Source organism: Pelodiscus sinensis, chromosome 4 (assembly GCF_049634645.1).
Source record: "Pelodiscus sinensis isolate JC-2024 chromosome 4, ASM4963464v1, whole genome shotgun sequence".
In the NCBI taxonomy this organism is placed as follows: domain Eukaryota; kingdom Metazoa; phylum Chordata; order Testudines; family Trionychidae; genus Pelodiscus; species Pelodiscus sinensis.
Genome location: NC_134714.1, coordinates 117,055,633 through 117,069,188, shown reverse-complemented (window position 1 = coordinate 117,069,188; position 13,556 = coordinate 117,055,633). Strand labels below are relative to the sequence as shown.

Genomic DNA, 13,556 nt, shown 5'->3' with positions numbered 1-13,556 from the left:
GCAGGCTTCCTCTGCGGGAGAAACTAGAGCACTCTACCAGAAGCTTGGAAAGCAAAAAGATGATGGGAGTGCCTGAGGTCAATTTGCAGAGAAAGCCAGGTCTGCTTCAGCTCACCTCACTCTACTTTCCCCTGGGCAGCCCCCATAGCATGGCATCAGTCGTGATATTCCAACACGGCTCCTGAAGGGCTGCTAGGCCAGACTGTGCCAGACTGCAACCTGGTGAAGTGTTTTGCTTCTAGAAGCTGAGCCTTTGCTTTGCACGGGGACTGATCTGTGGTCGGGCACAAAGCACATACCCCACCTGGTAGCCTAGCAGTGTGCACGCCGCTAGCACTCAGGAGATTCATGCAAGACAATGCCTCAAAACCCTTTCTGATAGCTTCACTCCACCAGCCTACTTCCCTTTCCTAGGGGCACATTCACGGACATCCTCATTCCCCTCACCTGGCAGGCACCTACCTGTATGCGTCATCTGAAGACATGCCCATGGTTTTCATGATGTAGGCGATGGCAATGGTGGCGGAGCGGGAGATCCCTGCCAAGCAGTGCACAATCACTTGGCAGCTGGATACCTTGGCCTTGTCTGCAGCATGGTACAGAAAAAAAACAATTTTCAGAGGGGAGCCCCTAGCAGTTTGGACAGAGACACTTCAGCCTCTGTCCCTGTGGAGCATCTTTGTGAGGCAGTATGTTGAGTGGCCGGGCAGAGGCCTGGGAGTCAGGACTCCTGGGGTTCTCCTCCAGACTTTGCCAGTGACTCATTATATGACCTTGGGCTAGTCCCTTTGCCTCTCTGTGCCCATTTCCCCGTGTGCCACCTGGATTTAGAGATACTGGTCTTTGTTCTCTCTGAGACTCTCAGATAAAAGGCCATCTTACAGGTGTGCAAAGCATTCCGTTTTACAGAACTAGCTGGCTGTGGCAAAGCCTAAAGGTCCCACTTCCAAATGACTCGGGTGCAGGTCGAGGTGCCAGGTTTCCTAGGGGAGTACAGGCCTCTCCTTGTGGCTGACTGTGCCCTGTCACTGGAGGCAAAGGGACAAGGGCTCTCTGGGCTAAGAGATGACGTGGGGGAAGAAAACCCTGGGTTTGGATGGCTGGGATGGGCAGGGAGTGAAGAGTCCAGCTCTCAGGATCTGAAGCCACAACAACATCATCAAAACTGGAGCTGTCAGAAGTAACCGAAGGCCCCGATAGCTGGGGAAATGCTCACCGATGAACTCAATGGACTTGTCCAGCCAGGGCAGCAGCTTCTCGCAATAGTTGTCATTGACAGGAATGCGCATGAAGTGGCTGTCACAGATGAAGTCTGGCTTGGGGCAGGAGTTGCTGGCATTGAGAACGTAGCTGATCCCATTCTGAGTCATCAGGTCCTGGAGACAGAGAAGATACAAGCAACACGGGCTCGGTCAGTACAACGTCGGACCTTCCCATCTACCCTCTCACTGGCCTCGCACATTCCAGAGTCCTCTCCTTGCAGCTCCCCACCACTGTTCTGGTGTGGCTCACTGCAGCAACATGAGGCGTGCTACTGACGAGAAGCCACCGAGTAAACCACAGTGTCACATGGACCTGCTCTGAGCAGAGCTAAGCTGCCTGGAGCCTCTCTCCCTTTGTTGCTCCTGCACTGTGCTAGAACATGAAGGTCTCACATTTGGGGTCCTGATTAGGTGTTGGGGGTGCTGCTGACCACTTTACTTTTCCCATACTGGTGAAGAGAAGTGAGCCCTGGCTAGATGGCAGGGAGTGCGCTAGGGGGTCCCAACAGGAGAAAGACTGAGGACCCCAGAGCTAGGACCATTGTAGGAAGTTTTAAGGAGAAAAAACAAAATAGACTAAGGGCTCCATCTACGGTAGATAAAAACTTAGACGGGCCTGGTTCAGCAGAAGAGGAGTAACAGTAGTTCAGACTAGGAAGCCTAGTCCGAACTACCTAGTCCGTGCCGCGTGTAGCCGCGCGGCACGGAGTCCGCACTAGCGGACATTTAAAAATGGCGGCGCCCGGCGAGATGCAAATGAAGCCCGGGAAATTCAAATCCCGGGCTTCATTTGCAACTCCGGTTGCCTACATTACCACCCTAGTTCGAACTAGGGTGGTAGTGTAGACATACCCTAAGAGATTTGTAAACTGTTCTCTGCTGGTATCATTTCCAGTACAGGAGACTTGCAATTCAGATCGTGAACTGCTTTGCCTGGGACACACTGAGGTCATGTGATTTCCTGTCTGGATGAATGTTATCATGGCTCTGGAGTGAACCCTTTGGATTAAGGAATTTTGAAGTAGCTCTCCAGGAATGTTCTGCCACAAGCATTACTAGTCACCATTTCTTCCCACCCTTCCTGCCAGTAATCAGTCTTACTTGCATGGTTAGGGCAAGTGAATAAAAAGGGGCGCTCATGCAGTCAGAGGGGTAGTTCAGAAGGCCAAGTGAGCATTCATGGATTACTGCTTGCCATGATCTGCTCACTGGGCACATACAGGTGACCTCTCACCTGTCCCAGAGACAAGGCTAGATTCACCAGTGGGCACTTCCAAAGCAGCAAAAAACAGCCAGAACGTAGTGCTGAACATGACCCATTGTTCCCCCTGAGGACTGAAATCCAAGCCAGATTCTATCCAAAACAAGGGAGATCATCCATACCCAAGAGCCAATAGCTGTAGTCCTGCGAACGCCTGTTCTGTGCTATTTTAGGGCAAGGAGGAGCAACACAGATTTGAATGGAAGAGAGGAGTTGAAGAAGATATCCAGCTGCCATAAAACAGGCAGTGATTAGGGAAATGAAGAGAGAAAAGAAACCTCCCTACTCTAGGCTTAGCCCAGTAGCAGGGCAGCAGTGAGATGCAGAGCTAGGGTTTATGTTGTAGGGTGATCATTCGTCCCCTTTTGGCCAGGACAGTCCATTTTTTAAGCCCTGTCCTGGCTATCCCAAAAGGAGGGATTTGTCCCATTTGGTCTTGCTGACTTGATCAGCTGGCAAGAGCAAACAGGATGTCCACTTTTGTCCAAAAAGCAGAGTGCAGTGTAGAGCCGACAAGCAGAGAGGGTGGTAGGCAGGGCTGGAGGGGGATGGGAAGAGAATTCCAGCAACCAGGCAACAGTCTGGCATGGAGGGGGCAGGGTTCCAGCGACCGGCAACAGCCCGGGTAGGGCCATTGGGCAAGTGGCTGGGAGAACCCCCATTCAATGTTCCCTCTAATCTTTTCCCTCCATGTGTGGGATGATTTTTATGTGCACTGAGGCATGTGTGAATGTGCACCACCAGCATAAACAAAGGCTAATTGTGGGTGCTCTGCTAGTCAGCCGGGTGGCATGTGAATCTCTCCTTAGCAGCTGCACGAATGCACAGCTTACAGGGAACACTGGCCCCATTTTCGCTTTGGGAAATATCTTCACTTTACGTTTGCGCGCTCACAAGGGACTCTGCTATCCCATCTCAGAGGGATGTTCCCTGCCAGCCCTGCTCTCTAATGCCAGAGGGAGCGGTGCTTGTCCTCAGTAATCATCACCCCAGCGCAGAGAGGGAAGCAAAAACCTCTTGGAAGGAAGGGGTGAGCAAAAGGCCGTGTTGAGAGGGGCTGAGGGGAAGACCAGTCAGTCTGACGCCTGATGTAGGGCTCTCAGGGGACACGGCCGAGGTTTCCTCCTTGAATTCCATTTAATCCACCCCGTGGCTCCTGTCCTAACTAAGCTTACATAAGAGTCTCTCCCTCAGCAGGCTCTCTAGAAGCCTAACCTCAGCTCCTAGGAGCCAGCCCAGCTCCAGAGCTCACATTCTTGGCATTTTTCTCTTTAATTTCCTTCTACTCCCTTTATATAAATGTATCTCCTCTCTTTCTGGTCCACCCCCATAATCCTATCAGATGCTTCTCCCCTGGCCCTTTCCTGAGGCAAGAACGTCTGACTGGCTCCCTCCTGTCCACCATAGGCGCCCGGCGGAATTTTAACTACAATTTCTGTTTCTTCTCTCATTTATTTTTTTTCTCTCATAAAACAAAATTCCTTCCCCGAGGTGACATCACTGCCCAAGAATTCTGGCACCTTTAAAAGGACAGTGCCCCTCTTTTCCCTCCACCCCTTCTGTTCCCAAAGCAAATCTTTGTCTAGTTCCTGGCCTCTTTAAAGAGTACTTTGCCTTGGTCTGTGGCTGCTGGCCCCCTCCCTACTCACCCCCATGATTAAACATCCCAGCTTAACCCCACTCCCTCTGGCTCCCAGGCTGGGCAGGCAGCAGCTGAAGTCAGCAGCCCAGCTGGCAGGAGGGATTAGTAGGGAAGAAGTTGGTGCTCTCAAAGTCAATCTCGCAGGTCCTCCCTTGGGGCTAGGCACCCTAGGAGTTCTTCTCCTTCTTCCCCCTTTCTCAGCTCCATTATGCCCTCCCTCGCTCTTCCCACTGCTCCTCTCTGCTTTTCCAGCTCCTTGCCCCTTCCTGGCTTGGACACCACTCACCAAGCCCAAAAAGTTTGGTCTTTTCTATGGGCATTTTCTTGGCCATGTTCCCTCACAGGACCACAAAGAAAAAACTGTTTCTTGCCATTTCAACCAGAAAGGACATTGTCTCAACGACTTAATTACCTGCATCCTGCTTCAAAAGCCTTTTCAGACTGCACTTGAAAGAGAATCCTCTGAACTGTTATTCATGCTTAAATTCGACACTTTACACTTGGGTATGAATAAGGAATCTAATTACCTTACCCACTACAAAGATAGCTTCCCCAATTATCACCTCTGATGTCATTAGCTCACAGACATTTACCCCCCCCCCCCCCCATTCCCCTTCTGTTCTGAAATTTGATTTGTCCTTTTCATGTGTGTTCATTTTTGTAATTGTATCCTTTGGTATATATGGTTGTGACAATTTTCTTCCACTATTTGATCTGAGGAAGTGGGTTTGGCCCACGAAAACTCATCACCTAATAAACCATCTTGTTAGTCTTTAAAGTGCTACATAGTCCTGTATTTTGTTTCAGCTACACCAGACTAACACGGCTACATTTCTATCACTCTTCTGCCACCTGTGAGCATGACACTCAGGGGAACCAGGCAACTCCCTTCAGGTTGTGGATGGAAGGCTGGTCCTTCCTCACATCCCATCAGCACTGAACCAAAACGCAGTAGGACATCATTGCCCCTTCTAGCCCAGAACTCTGCAAGGCTACCCCGTGGATTTTCTTCCCAGCACCCCCTTACATCCCAGGCCTCTGTACTACAGGCCATGATCTTAGTCCTTATTCAGGCCACACTGGGCAGGACAATCCATTGGAAGTTATACAAGCACTGTCCTTAAATGGGAAATAATACAACTCGCTTCCCCCATGTGCCGCGCCAATGGGCTAGGCCAACTCCAGTTGATAAAGGGCAATGGCAACATGGGGTAGGCATGTCTCCCCCCCACCAAAGCTGTACCTTGTTTAGGACATCTTTCTGGGAGCCCAGGTAGAGATGAGGAAGGATGCGGGTGGGGCCCACATTGGCCACTGGTAAGCATGGCTGGGAGATGCTCATTGGCAAGATGGCCGCTGGTTTCCCTTCGCAGAGTCCTGGGAAGCAAGACGAGAAGGTGGCAAAGCCGCCTGCAGAGAGAAGGAGGAAATTTAGACTAAATTTTCCACGAAAGAGAAGTCTCTCACTGTGGGTCTGTAAAGTGCCTAGAGCAAGGGGGCCCTGATCCTGGTTAGGGCTTCTTGGTGCAAGGGAAGATCAAAAGATACCAACAGTCAATTATAATCAAGCCAGCCCCACGTGAGACCTGTATGATGTGTGGTGCCCCACTATTTCCAACTTGAGTTAATACGGTCCCCTCGTGTAGTCACAGTGGGGTATGCTGCTCTTCACAGATCTACCTAATGCATTGATCACACCCTGTTTTTGTTTGCAAGCTGGACAGGTCTGTGATAGTCTGCTGGTGTTTAACTGAGTGTAGACAACCAAGCAGTTTAGCGATGGGCATCAGTGTAATGTGCAGATTAAAAAAATATATACTGAAAATGCAAGGAGATTTGGGAGAAGCAGAACTAAATAACGTATAGAATTTGTCCAGGACCCCCAGGCTAATCCTCTTGCTCGTATAAATAATTCCACAGGATTTTTAGTGGCTACAAATGGTCAGCAGCAGGATTTTTAGATCAGATCGAAACAACAGCAAGGACAGCAGCACAGTGGTTTGCTGGCACTGGACTGGACAATGGCTCAAGAGAAGGCGGCCAGCACACAGCCACTGCTCTCTGCAGTCCTTCAGTATTCTGTGGAGGTCTTCAGTGCAATCACTCTGCCCCCGCTGCACTTGCGGTTTCTGACGGGATCACAGCACACAAAACTGCAGGTCTTTGTACTTGAGGCAGGATCAGCATCAGAGTCACGCAGAGTTTTAAGCAGCATTACCCACCCCGCCCCACCCCGCCCCATATACGCGGTCGCCACTCCTGTCTCTTCCCCAAACGAACGCCTGCCTGGTTATGCAGCCGTGGGTACAGCACTCAAATGAGTCCGCATGCAGAGGAGGGAGATGGGCGGCTGGGCTGCAGAAAGTATTTGGACAGAGAGGGTGGAATCTGATTTCTTTTGAACAGATTCCTGAGCCGTTTTTCAGGGTCAGGTGCTGCTGAACGTGATCACTAGTAGTGCCCGACGGACAGCCCCAGCCTGGCTGCAGCCCTGTTCATGTCGGTTTTGCTCAGGCGGCCTCACACACCAGACTCAGAGGAACAGCAATGGGGTGGCAGAAGCAGATAGACGATGACAAGTGAAGCCAGAGTTCTGAGACTTCAGAGCAGCTCTTCAGTCTGAGAATTACCACCACACTCATGCTGCAGGGATGGAGAAACAGGGCGGAGAATCTGGTTGCGCTTTCCAGCCAGGGTTCTCCAAGACTAATATGAACCTATACAAAGTCTCACATCTCTGCATCATTAGGTAACAGCAACCGTGCATTCTGCAGAGGCAGGACTAGGTACTTGGGTTGCCTGCCTCCACACATCTGCTAGCCATGGCATAACCAAAGGCAAGCTTGACCAAGAGAAGCACACAACACAGTTCCTCCTTGCACCGCTTGTTATATAGGCAAGAGACCCACATCCTCAAGGGAGTTTCCGAACACGCACTGACTCCTTTCTCCACACATGGAGTTAGGCCTAGCAAATATGATTCTAGGTTGTATCAACAGGTGTGTTGTAAGCAAAACTCGTGAAGTCATTCTGCCGCTCTACTCTGCGCTAGTTAGGCCTCAGCTGGAGTATTGTGTCCAGTTCTGGGCGCCACATTTCAAGAAAGATGTGGAGAAATTGGAAAGGGTACAGAGAAGAGCGACAAGAATGATTAAAGGTTTAGAGAACATGACCTATGAAGCCAGGCTTCATGAACTGGGCTTGTTTAGTTTGGAAAAAAGAAGATTAAGGGGGGACATGATAGTGGTTTTCAAATATCTAAAAGGGTGTCACAAGGAGGAAGGAGAAAATTTGTTCCTCTTGGTTTCTGAGGACAGGACAAGGAGTAATGGGCTTAAAGTGCAGCAGGGGAGGTTTAGATTGGACATTAGGAAAAAATTCCTAACTGTCAGGGTGGTCAAATATTGGAATAAATTGCCAAGGGAGGTGGTGGAATCTCCCTCTCTGGAGATATTTAAGAATAGGTTAGATAGACATCTGTCAGGGATGGTGTAGACGGAGCTTGGTCCTGCCTTGAGGGCGGGGGGCTGGACTCGATGACCTCTCGAGGTCCCTTCCAGTCCTATTATTCTATGATTCTATGATTATTCTATGAAACCTTAGCAAACTACACCTGGTCTAGGTTACCAAGCCCAGTGCTGTTGTCAATACGAAGGCCCCCAAGGGATGTAAGTCCCTGCTCTGAGCTTTCAACAGTTGGGATCGCAGATAGATGAACACAGACTGGGAGTTCCACAGAGGCCGAACAACGTTCCTGACTCCCACGGACATTCATACAGATCTGGCTGTCTATATCCATGAGGTACCAGCCATTGTTTCCACAGGGACTTGTTCTGTGTCTATAAAGACGGATTCAGTTAAAATAACGATCCCTGCCCTTGAACCCAGCCCATCTCCGTAACTGAACCAAAACTACTGAGGTTCAGTTAACAACCTTCCACCCAATCCCTCCCTTTCCCTCTCTAGGGGGATGGAAGAGGCTGCAATATGGCCACCAGGCTTCCCAGGACATACTCAACAGGGTCCTGCCAACTTCCCAGCAAACCCCTCTGAGAGTCCCCATCCTTACCTAACTGGATCCCAATGTGCAGCTCTGAGGAGCTCTGGGGTAAAGAGTGGAGGAGTCGACACAATGGTCCTTTAAAGAAAGGCACCTTTTCCATCACATCTATGTGGCAGGCAGCCCAGATGGACTGGTCCAAGAAAGCCATCATACTAGAAGAGAAAATAATCTCCAACTTGCAATAAGGCTCCTCTGGCCGCTTCTGTTTCCCTGTGTGGCTGGCAGTTATCACGAGAATGGCTACCAAGCCTTTGGAGACCTGGGCTACGAAGAGTTAAAGCTCCTTCCCACACTTCCTCATCCCCGGTTCTTTCCAACATGACATCACCCACTCAGTTGGGATATTAAATGAGAGTGAAAGAAAGACGCTGGGCACAGGTGCACAGGAGCTCCGGTTACTCCCACAACCACATCAATCTCATCGGAGAGTGTGAATCACCAGGTGGGGTGGGGTGTGCACGTGAGGACTTGAATGGAGGCAGCTGGAGAGGTTCAAAAGACACAGGTTGGGCAGAAAGGCTACCTGTTGCTCACTCCCAGAAAGACTCTTCCTTCGCACGCTGCACCGGAGCCCAAGGGAAGAAAAACAGCAGAGCTGTATTTTCACTGGGAGGGTGTATGAGTGGGGAAGTCCAATCTTGCAATGAATGCGGGGCTGCCACAGGGCCAGGCTTGGGCCCACAGTACTGCATCCCCTTGAAAGGTTTAGGAAGTCTTCATAGCACAAAAGCGGGCATTTTGCACCTGGGGCAAGGTATGCGCCATTCCCCCCGCAGAGCAGGCTGGGAGGCAGCGCCTGCCTCGGCTCATCTGCACTGTTGACCCACACAGCTCAAAACTCTCCTTGGGAGCCAGGAGAGTGAGAGGATAGCTACAGCAGGCTCCCCCTCCTCTTGCCCCTGCCAGCACTTGCCAGCCTGCAGACCCTTTGCTAGGCAAAGCACATACAAGTGGCACGGGGGAGCTGTGGAGGATGCAAGGGGGAGATTCGTTGAAAGAGACAGTCACCCTTGCCTCAAGTTTATATGTCCCAACCCCCCTAAGGGAGGAGACATGCTCCCTACATGGCCCAGAACAAAGCACCCAAGTAGGTGCTTAACTTCAAGCATGCCAGGCGTTCCACTGAAGTCAACTGAACTAGTCTTGGGCTTCACTTGAGTATCACGCTTGTGTGCTTTGCTTGACAGGGACCTATGTGAGCAAAATCTTTACCATTCTCTGCTCTATCCCTTCCTAACCTCTGCTGGTGCTACAGGGCTGCCCTTATTTCCCTTCCCAAACATCACTGCTCACAGCTACTGAGCAATATCAGGGTTTCCAAAGGGAACGGCAGAGACTGGCACGCTCCAACACCTCCAAACTTTCAGGGATACCAACCCCAGCCCCAGCACATGCAGCTACAGCAACTCTTCAGTTTTTGGAAAGCGAAGCAGCTTCTTAAAATCACCCCAAAGGCAGTAACTGTCCCTGGCAGTATTCCAAGCCATACTTGGGTTTTCCCTGCCCTACATAATGCTGCTCCACGTTTTAGTGTTAATTCAGAACGAGAAAAAATACCCCGGGGTGGGGCAGTTCTAGTCTTTTATTTGTTAGGCTGACACCTCCCTGGGGCTGGCAGTGGGATGCTCCTGGCACGCATGGAACTAAGCGTGGGGAGGGGGCCAGGAGGGGGGAGAATCTGTATTTAGGGTGGAGTGGGTGGAAAGAGATCTCAAGTTTCTAGATGCTCCCTCGAGCAGGAGCACTGGCTTAGGCGGTTGAATAAGCACTGGTCCCCTTACATTGCACAGAACCTTATCCTTGGCCCAGACTCTCGCATTCCTGAGGGCTTTAGAAAACATTCTCCACTCGATCCAATGTTTTCCTGGCTTCTAGAGTTACCTACATCGTGCGAGGGTGGAGTCCAAACAAACAGAGGGATGTGTGTGGACGTGGGGCACGATGCTAGGAGATGTGCTGACACCTGCTACTCCCACTGAAGAGGAGGGGAGACATTTCCAAGAGCTGTGCGTGTCACAGGATCAAGACGCTGGTGGGACTGTGGTTCTCTCAATCAATCCTCAAGCGTCTATATCCCAGCCAGTCTCTCGGAGGTAAGAAAAGCTCTTAGTGCCTTCCAGCAGAGGCTCTCCAAGCATTGTACAGACAGTAAGGAACATAGCACCTCCGGGACCTAAGAAATTGTTATTACTCCCATGGAGGAGATGGGGAAACAGGCACAGAGCATCTGGATGGCTTTGTCAAGGTCACATGGCAAGTCTGGGAACCGAACTCTGGTCTCCTACCTCCCAGCTCTGTGCTTCCATTACTAGGCCCTGCTGCTTCCCTCCCTTTGTAAAACTAGCTAAGCGCTTCGGGTATGTCTACACTACCCCGCTAGTTCGAACTAGCGGGGTAATGTATGCATACCGCATTTGCTAATGAAGCCCGGGATTTGAATTTCCCGGGCTTCATTAGCATAAGCGGGGAGCCGCCATTTTTAAATCCCCGCTGCTTCGAACCCCGTGTAGCGCGGCTACACGGGGCTCGAACTAGGTAGTTCGGACTAGGGTCCTATTCCGAACTACCGGTACTCCTCGTGAAACGAGGTGTACCGGTAGTTCGGAATAGGCACCCTAGTCCGAACTACCTAGTTCGAGCCCCGTGTAGCCGCGCTACACGGGGTTCGAAGCAGCGGGGATTTAAAAATGGCGGCTCCCCGCTTATGCTAATGAAGCCCGGGAAATTCAAATCCCGGGCTTCATTAGCAAGTGCGGTATGCATACATTACCCTCCTAGTTCGAACTAGGAGGGTAGTGTAGACATACCCTTCTAGTTTGCTCTGGACAGTTGTGGCAGAAGTCGTGCTCGCCCGGGGACGCAGAATACAGCGTTTCCTTCCCGTGCTCTGAAAGGAAAGAAGTTATTTCTTACTTCCAGCCCCTCTCCTCTTCCCCTACCCCGCAGCTCAGACTCTCAACCCCATCCCTGCCACTTCCCCCGGCCCCAGTTTTCCACAGAGGATATCAGTGGCAACCGCCAATCAAAACCCCCTTTCACTGGGGGAAACTGTGACTGCTCAAGGGAGAGGCTCTGCGCCTTGGGAGCGCTTTAAAAGCTTACTCATGTGCCGGACAAAGCAGGTTACAGCTTAAAGACAGTGGCACAGCATCTCATACCACCTGGCCTACTGGTAGGCCGCAGAGAGTCAAGAGAGCTTCCTCTTTGAAACTACAGGAGGAGATAAATACAACAGTCAGAGGGTTAGAGAGAGAAGAAGGAGCCATGTACAACCATCTTACTTTATGCCTGGATAATTAAGAGCCTATGTACAAAGCACATCTCTGCAAACACCGAGACAAAAAACCAGGTCCAAACCATAACTGTGCTTAGCTGTGTCACCATCACAGGGGAAGGGAAATACATCCACAGACATGGCCTAGGAAAGAGATAAATGCAGGTGAGGTTCTCCATAATCACTGCCAAATAATTATCAAACCTGAGGTCTCTGGATTTAAAAGCAGCTGCCTCCACTGGGGCTAGCCCCTGTCCTCAGCTGGCGCAAACTGGTGTAGCTCTACTGAAGTCAACTGAGTCGATTTACACCAGCTGAAGATCTGGCCCATGGTTTGGACAGGCACAGAAATAACAGTCAGAGGACTTTTACCTCAACACCTCACTCATCAACAAAGCCCACAGGGTTCTAGATCATGTCCAAGAATTTGGGGACAGCACAAACCTATTGGACCATCCAGTCCACCTCCCTGCAGGGCTCCTCCCTATGGTACATGCATTTACTAGTGTTTTATCTGACCCTGTGCAAAATTCCATCAAGTTCTTCATGAAGGTAAGAGCAGTGTCCCATTGTTTTACCTCCTGGGTGGAAAACCTCAGCTTTGTGGATATAAACAACTGTAAAGTGAAGAAAGAGTATTGAGAACAGTAGTCAATCCCAATGGACATCCCCTGCTGTCCTTTTTCACACTCAGCCAGGCCACACAGACCCACTCTACTGCCACTCTCGCTATGATCAGAGGAAAAACCCAGCAGCCGTGGAAGCAGCTGTGATGGTGGGTGGGGAGGGGAAGGGGACTTTGATAAAAGGTATCCACAGATCCCAGCATTTGCCTTCCTGAGGGAGGAGGGGACGAGAGGGAAGTGTGATCTCCATTCTCCTCTAGGGATTAAAGGCTTGGAAACCCCTTTGAGATAAGAAGGTGAAGCAGAGAAATGAGGGAAAGTCCTGAAGTGAGATCAAAAGGGACACGTTCAACAGGACCATTGTTTGAACCAGGGGGAAATTCCACTCTGGCTTATAGGAGCATGTTGGGCCTAGTTGGCTGTAATACTCTGCTACTCCTAGTCACATTTCCCTGCAGGCTGGAAACAACAGCGGATGCTAAGGAGCGCTTGAAAACCTGTTAACCTGTTGTTTTCAAAGACCCAGGCTCCCTGCTTATTGCCAGCCACCTGGGCTCACCCCGTCAAGCCTCCACTAAATCATCATGCATCTCTGTGCCACTGGGGCCTGCTCTCGCTGGAATAAATGGGAACACGCCCGCTGATTCCAAGGGGGGAGATAAACAGTCCGTCCCCCCCCCAGGAACGAACACTGTGCTCAGATAGGACCCTGTTGAGTGATGCTCTGCCCGAAGACAGCACTTTGCTCTGGGCGGAGCGCTCTTTGGAAAAGCCAGGCTGGCAGTCTCCAGCTACCATGGGTGCCTCTGAAGCATTGTGCACATTCTTCCCACAAACCCCTCTCCCATTAGAGCGTAAGGGCCAGACTGGACAGCAGACAAGTGTCCATGCAACACGGGGGCTCCAGGACGGGACCAGGATGAAGGGCTACACTCTCACGCCAGCGAGAGCAGAGGGGTCCTTAGCAGAGAAGAGGAGCGGGACAGAGACAAAGCCACACAGCAGCGAGTGGTGGCCTCTCTCTGAGCTAGCTGGCTCTTGGGCCATTCTGCCCCATCTTCCCCTCTCTCCTGGGCTGCAGCCTAGGAGCAGCCAGTGGTCGCTGGGGGTTCGTTCTAGGGAAAGGTTATATGGCTGGTCCCTGTCGTTCCTGTTTAATGGCAGCGGCTGCAGTAATTACCCTCTTAGAATGGCTAGGAGGTCAGGTACTTGAGCCTGCCCAGCAGCCTCCAACCCCACCTTTGGGTACGACCTACAGAAGTACAGGGTCTATGCCTGGGGGATAAAAGGTGCGTCCACCTGGAGATGCTAAAGTGCATCTGCTTTAGGGTGAGAGAGTCCCTGCCCCACAGCACTTCTGTGCCTTTGAGGGGGGAAGTCCCAGCAGACTCCCCCTTCCCTGGGCGCTGGTCTCCATAAAAGTGGGCA

General features: G+C 51.1%; 1 protein-coding gene across 3 annotated transcripts in view; it reads right to left on the bottom strand.

The window, feature by feature from the left end:
• DUSP8 (dual specificity phosphatase 8) overlaps positions 1–13,556 on the bottom strand; it is a 96,429-nt gene that overhangs the window by 10,077 nt on the left and 72,796 nt on the right. For all 3 annotated transcript variants that reach the window (XM_075928195.1, XM_006134933.4, XM_075928196.1), the window contains 3 exons: positions 5,409–5,575; positions 1,217–1,376; positions 463–586 (listed from right to left, as the gene is read on the bottom strand). In XM_075928195.1, coding sequence (XP_075784310.1) covers positions 463–586; positions 1,217–1,376; positions 5,409–5,575 — 451 coding nt within the window. The remainder of the gene's footprint in view (positions 1–462; positions 587–1,216; positions 1,377–5,408; positions 5,576–13,556) is intronic.